This window comes from Myotis brandtii, unplaced genomic scaffold (assembly GCF_000412655.1).
Source record: "Myotis brandtii unplaced genomic scaffold, ASM41265v1 scaffold30, whole genome shotgun sequence".
Lineage (NCBI taxonomy): Eukaryota > Metazoa > Chordata > Mammalia > Chiroptera > Vespertilionidae > Myotis > Myotis brandtii.
In genome coordinates this window covers 376,176-383,558 of record NW_005361458.1, presented here as the reverse complement: position 1 = coordinate 383,558, position 7,383 = coordinate 376,176, and the positions used below count along the sequence as shown (strand labels likewise).

The 7,383-nt window shown below is 40.5% G+C and overlaps 1 protein-coding gene across 1 annotated transcript in view; it reads left to right on the top strand.

Annotated features, from left to right (window-relative positions):
• Nucleotides 1-7,383, top strand: part of ADAMTSL1 (ADAMTS-like 1) — a 397,951-nt gene that overhangs the window by 206,475 nt on the left and 184,093 nt on the right. The window contains exon 14 of the mRNA XM_014542360.1: nucleotides 6,207-6,508. Within this exon, the coding sequence (XP_014397846.1) occupies nucleotides 6,207-6,508 (302 nt within the window). The remainder of the gene's footprint in view (nucleotides 1-6,206; nucleotides 6,509-7,383) is intronic.

Sequence of the window (7,383 nt, the reverse complement as noted above, 5' to 3'; positions counted from 1 at the left end):
TTCAAATTATTCAGGTAGATACCCAGAAGAGGGATTGATGGGTCATATGGTACCTATATTTTTTATTTTTTATATGGAATATCCATATTGTTTTCCATAGTGACTATACCTATTAACATTCCCACCAGCAGTGTGCATGGGTTCCCTTTTCTCTACATCCTCTCCAGCACTTATTTCTTGTCTAATTGATAATAGCCATTCTATATAATGCAAGGTGCTATCTCATTGTCGTTTTGATTTGCATTTTCCTTATAACAAGTAATGTTAAGCATCTTTTTATATATTTGTTGGCCATCTTCTGTCTTCCTTGGAAAAGTGTCCACTCAAATCCTCTGCCCATTTCTTAATCAGGTTATATGTTTTTTGTTGCTGAGCTGTATGAGTTGGTTATATATATTTTTTATATTAGCCCTATCAGAGGTATCATTTGTAAATATCTTCTCCCATTCAGTTGATTGCCGTTTTGTTATTGGTTTCTTTTGCTGTACAGAAACGATTTTGTTTAATGTAGTCCTATTCATTCTTTATTTTACTTCCCTTGCCTTTGAGATAAGTTCACAAAAACCTGTCAGAAACAAAGGTCCATAAGTTTACTGCCTATGTATTTTATTGTTTCAGGTCTTATATTCAAGTCTTTAATCCATTTTGAGTAATTTTGTGTATGGTGTCAGATAGCAGTCTAATTTCATTCTTTCGCATGTGGCTTTGCAATGTTCCCAACAGCATTTATTGAAGGAACTTTCCTTTCTCCATTATATATGTCTTTGGCTCCTTTGTCAAAAATTAGTTGCCCTCATACATGTAGGTTTATTTCTAGGCTCTCAGTTCTGGCTCCATTGGTCTATGTGTCTGTTTTACTGCCAATACCACATGTCTTTGATTATTGTCACCTTGTAGTGTAGTTTGAAGTCAGGGAGTGTGATACTTCGGCTTTGTCCTCTTTTCCCAGGATTGCTTTGGCTACCTGGGGTCTTTTGTGGTTCCATACAAATTTGAGGATCTTTTCTTCTATTTCTGAGACAAAGGCCATTAGATTTTGACAGGGATTGTATTGAATCTGTAGATTGCTTTAGGTAATATGGACATTTTAACAATGTTAATTCTTCCAATCCATAAACACAGAATATCTTTTCATTTCTTTGTATTCTCTTCAATTTCTTATAGTTTTCAGTGTACAGGTCCTTCATTTCCGTTGTTAAGTTTATTCCTAAGCATTGTATCCTTTTTGTTGTATTGTAAATAGGATTGTTTTCTTCATTGCTTTTTCTTATATTTCTTTGTTAGTATATAAGAACACAACAGATTTTGTATATTGATCCTGTATCCTGCAACTTTAATAACTTGTTTATTGTTTCAAATAGTAGTCTTATAATTTTTTTAAATATATTTTATTGATTTTTTACAGAGAGGAAGGGAGAGGGATAGAGAGTTAGAAACATCGATGAGAAACATCGATCAGCTGCCTCCTGCACACCCCCTACTGGGGATGTGCCCACAACCAAGGTACCTGCCCTTTACCGGAATCGAACCTGGGACCCTTGAGTCCGCAGGCTGATGCTCTATCCACTGAGACAAACCGGTTAGGGCGTCTTATAATTTTTAACTACACTATTCAGTTTATTCCCTCCTCTCTCCTCACTCTGATATGTCGCCGCCACTCTCATATGCAAACATTTGCCAACAGAGAGAGGGCAACAAAATCCACAACCCCTGTTGACTTATAACCCAAATGTAATAAGATTGAAAAGTAAACCAAAATTAAATATTCCTAATGTGATTTCCTGCAAGCTTCAATTTGCATTTTGAAACCAGAGCACAAGGCGAGGCTGGTCACAGCATCAAAATGATATACCTTAAAGCTACTCTTATTTTGAATAATCCCAATGATTTTTTAAACAAATATATATGTGAGAAAGGAGGAGAGAAGCAAGAGGAAAGTAAGAGGAGAAAAGAAGTTAAATATCTTAACCACAGACTATATAATAGTGTATTAAAATCAGAGCCTACCTCTGGCTAAGATTTACAGTGACATGAGACTAATTAACTAAGAGTGAGTTGGTTCTGTTTAACTAAATTAATAAAGCAATTGTTTTTATTATTTTAGTCTATACTCTGACTCCATAATAGCTACTAATAAACTAAACCACTTTGGGATTTTACAAGTGAATTTCATTATCACTGTTTTTTTATTCCATGAAAAGGACTATGGTAATAACTAATAAAAGACTAAGGTTTTTGTTAATAAAATGAACAATTAAGCTTGGAAATCAATGGACGACTAGACAGAAGCAGAAATCATTTATTTGCTGGAATTTTTTTTAATTTTCTGGAGATGGCAATATTAAATGTGAAATCATATCAGTCCTTCCTGAACTTTAAGCCTATCTTTTAAGAAACTCACCCAACCATTTTTTATTCATCCCACAATACTGCTGCTAACAAAAAGATTTTTTTAATTACCCAAATTAAACTTCAATAATAAGAACTTTTTCATTGTACATTTGTATATCAAAATGACTTTTTAAATGCCTATTGACTCCGTTTTAAAGATCCCACTTTCAAGGTTCTAACTCAACAACTACTATTCTAATTGAGTCAGCCACACATGACATTTAAACCTCTTAGCTCACTTGCCTGCCCTCTCACTGACCTTGCTTCCTCCCACTTGTGGCCAGAAAACTCAAGATAGTAAATGCAGAGTTGAGAGACCTAAGGGTGTGGGGGAAAGTTTCATATGAAAAAGTTATTATTCATTTGGCCATTTGCACTATTATGTATTTTTCTTTTGAAATATAATCTTCTGCCTTCAACGAGAGAGGATATATTATATCATACAGTGTATGCATTAGAGAAATTAAGATGACTGCTAGAAGACAGCACCACTTAAAAGCCAAATTGTTTTAAATTGGTGTGAACTTGATGAAGACCTTAGGATAGTGGGTTGGGAGATAAGCCAGTAAGGCTATTTGATATTTGATAAGACTCTCACTTGGGAGATATAAAATAGATGTTTATTGGTTTTGCTATTAACCCTAACTGTTCAGATAGTCAAAAATACACACACGCACATTGCATACTTATTTTCATTTTTCATTTCGTTGCTGCTTTAAAATAAATGTTTCAGCCTTTGCATTGAGTTCATGGGGCATCAGTAGCATGCCCTTTTCTACTCTGGGCTTTTCCTGTATCTTCTTGGTCCTGGAAAGAGACCAAATGCAAAGTGATCCACATTATAGGCAAGGAGAGCTGAGTGTTTAGTTTGCTCATCGTTTATATTCCCAGAATTCATCAGGGACTCACTTTGGAAGATAAAACATGGATCAATTTAGCTACTTGTCAAGCTTTATATATGTGGGGGGGAATAGAAAGTAAGACCTAAAATAAGGTTGGAGATTATTTACCAGTCTCAGTGTGTTTGGCATCTTCACTAAATGTTCTGTAGCAGGAGTTAGTAAACTACAGCCCACAGGCCAAATTCAGACCCTTCCACTACCCTTTCCACCTGACCCCCAGTTTTTGTAAATAAAGTTTTATTGGAACACAGCTGAACCAATCTGTTTGCATGTTGTCTAGGGCTGCTTTCATACTATGTTGGCAGTGTTGAGTTGTTGCCACAATAAAGACCTACAAACATGGCCACAAAATCTAAAATATTCTCTATCTGGCCCTTTACAGAAAAAGCTAGCTGATCTTGTCTTTCCACAATGGTCACTGACGAGAGCTGTGATAGGTGACAGCATAGTAATCCTCATTGCATAGGGAAAGCTAACAGGGTACCGTTCTTCTTGTGAGCTTGTCATCTTTTTGTATCTGAAAACAAAATTCAGCACCACGTTATTAAACAAGCATTATTCATCACATTATGCTCCAGTTGGCAGACTTATCATTTGCTTTCAGATTTTTCCTATATCTGAAATTGTTTAGTATTTTGCATTTTCCTTTATGTCTACACCTGGAGTGTAATATTCAGTGTCTGTGTATTTGTCATGATGCTTGTTCCAGGAACCAGGCAAGTATATAGGAGTGTGAAAGAAGAGTGTTACGATTATTTTTGAGGGCAGATTTTGGTTTTATTTTTCTAAAGAGTCCCCATAGGTAGCGTTATTTAAAGACCACGAGAGTTTTTAATCTTTTAGGACACTGTTTTGCCCCAACTTCTCTAGGTGCCAGAAGATGAAGTCAAGAATTCAAAAACAAGAGAGGGAGGGAGGTCACATTGTGAGGAGAATTTCTTGGGAATAATTCTGGGTGGCCCTTCCTCCCTCATCCACCTTCCTGACAAGGTTGCATGTGACTTTCAATCTCTCCAAGGGGGGTGGCTCCTTAAGGATAACAAATGTCAGATGCTTCCTAAAGGGACTCCTTCCTGATACACCAGGCCAGGTCCCCCTGCTCCAACCTTCCTGACAAGGTTGCATGTGACTTTCAATCTCTCTGAGGGGGGGTGGCTCCTTAAGGATAACAAATGTCAGACCCTTCCCAAAGGGACTCCTTCCGTGCCTGAGACACCAGGCCAGGTCCCCCTGCTCCGTGCACAGCCCAGGCTCAGGCCCAGGACGCATCCTGGTTGCGGTCTTTCCAGTTTGAAAACTTGGATTGGTTTTCTGTGAGAATTTCAATTTCCCTAAACTAGATCTGAACCATTTGTGCTCGCTAGGATTGAATGCTAGAACCTTCTTATCAGTTCTTTCCTTTTCTGCCAAAGTCAAGGTTAAGGAGCCAGATTTGCATGCCTCCTCAGCACAGCTCCCTGTGAGAAAGCAGTAGGATTGTGGAAAAACGTTTGAAAACTTGGATTGGTTTTCTGTGAGAATTTCAATTTCCCTAAACTAGATCTGAACCATTTGTGCTCGCTAGGATTGAATGCTAGAACCTTCTTATCAGTTCTTTCCTTTTCTGCCAAAGTCAAGGTTAAGGAGCCAGATTTGCATGCCTCCTCAGCACAGCTCCCTGTGAGAAAGCAGTAGGATTGTGGGGAAAAAAAAATGTTTATTCCAAAGTTCTTTCTCCAGGCTATTTTACTAACTTTTTGAAAATGTTAGCAGTTCCCTCTGGGCTTTTTTCCCTAGGCCCCTCTCAAGGTCATTGCAGTCATGGCCATTGTTGATTAGTGGGAAGGGAAAAAATACTTTAAAAAAATGTTGATATTTTTCTACATTCTAGAGAAACTCAGAGATAAATCAAGTCCTGACTATTGTGGCTTCTCTCTCAGGGGTTGGGCTCCCTGTGAGAAAGCAGTAGGATTGTGGGGAAAAAAAAATGTTTATTCCAAAGTTCTTTCTCCAGGCTATTTTACTAACTTTTTGAAAATGTTAGCAGTTCCCTCTGGGCTTTTTTCCCTAGGCCCCTCTCAAGGTCATTGCAGTCATGGCCATTGTTGATTAGTGGGAGGGGAAAAAATACTTTAAAAAAATGTGGATATTTTCTACATTCTGGAGAAACTCAGAGATAAATCGAGTCTTGACTATTGTGGCTTCTCTCTCAGGGGTTGCGGGGTACAGGACACACTTGTATGAAAGCACAGCCTCTCTTTACTGTCACATGCCTGTGGACTTAAATTTGTAGCACAGATTTTTCTCTGTGATATAAAAAGAACTGTAGTCCAGACTAATTCAAAGAATGTGTGAGGAACAAGACTGCTCCATTCTTGGAAACTTACAAAATACGAAAAGAAAACAAAAAACTTTTTCTGCATATAAATAAATCTTGGGAAGCACATTGTGCAGAAAAGCAAAGAAAATTACAGAATATGAGATCCAGACTAAGAGAAATACTTCCTTAAATATCTCCAAGGGCTTCTTTTGTTGGAGTTTTTAGTATCAGAATTAGCCTGCTGTAAGAATAGCCAGCATCCTGCAGCAGGCACAAGTGCTGGGATTTAGAGCTAGAGAGAAGAAACCATCAATTCCCTGTTCGGAATCGCGACCCCTGTGGGGGCAAGGCAGGCAGAAAGCAGGTGGTCTGTGGCTGGAATGTCTTACAGCTGGGAGTTCATATGACACTGGAAGAGACCAATCCAGAAACAGTGGCAAGTGAGCTGATGAACTAAACAGAAGCGCCCATCAGAGGACAGGGTGGCAGGGCCCTGAGCACATCCTGAGAGGGCACTGGGCCATGGCAGCAGGTGGGAAGCATCCCCTCCCGGTGCCCAGGCTCTCCTGCCTGGGGCTTCTCACCCTGTCCTCTTGTTTGCTTGCCAACTGCAGGTTCGTCCCAGAGGCCTGGTCGGCCTGCACGGTTACCTGTGGTGTGGGGACCCAGGTGCGAATAGTCAAGTGCCAGGTGCTCCTGTCTTTCTCCCAGTCGGTGGCCGACCTGCCTGTGGACGAATGTGAAGGCCCCAAGCCGGCATCCCAGCGAGCCTGTTATGCGGGACCATGCAACGGGGAGCTTCCTGAGTCCAACCCGGGAGAGACGGATGGCCTCCTCGGTGGCCTGCAGGACTTTGATGAGCTGTATGACTGGGAGTATAAGGGCTTCACCAAGTGCTCTGAGTCCTGCGGAGGAGGTAAGAAGGGAGATTCTGGCTCAGATCCCCACCATCTTCTTGTCCTCTTTCTGTACCCTCTCTCCCTGTGTGCAACTGTGTCACGTGACTGCCTCTGGTCCAGGAATGATAAGCAGGGGGAGGAGCGGGGGGAGCCTTTCTAAACATAAAGCAAACTGAATGAAACCCAGATGTGTCTCTCCTGGGCTTGAGGAGCTCTGAGATTGTCAGCTGGGAGTGGCCAACACAGCTTATTCTTTTACTTTCCGTTGTCATTCTGGTGTTTTGCACAATATCCTGATGGATCTGACTGAGAAACGCGGTTGACACGGACCCAGCAATGCCCCCAACTTTCAGTTTTACTCATCTAGGCCCTGGCCTCAGTGCACACGGGATGAACCAGAACCCAAGATGACAGAACAGCCTGCTATTCCCAAGAATAACTTCTAGTGCCTCTGATTTACTCAGCTGACCCACCAAAGTACTATCTGTTTCCAAAGAGAAAGGGTGTATAAAGGGCAATTCACACCGCGGTTACCTGTAACTGGAGGGGAGTAAGATTGAAGAAGTCTGACCCCACCGCCATTTTTCAGATGAGAAAACGAAGATACAAAGAAGCCGAGTGACTTGTGCAAGATCACACCACTAGTGCATGACAGCTGGGACTAGGCTTGCCATTTATTTATTTCTCTGTCTAGCGTGCGTCACACCACACTTCTTTAAGCATCTAGAATTCCTGAAGCTTTCTCATTATGAATATGATTGAACTAGTGTTAAATGGTCCATGTATTCTGACCTGGTTCCTAGGTGTATTTCATGGTGATCAAATAGACTCAGTGATTCTTTATTTCGTGTGAAATCTGAATGGGATTGTGGTGGGAGAGGAAGGCATTTAA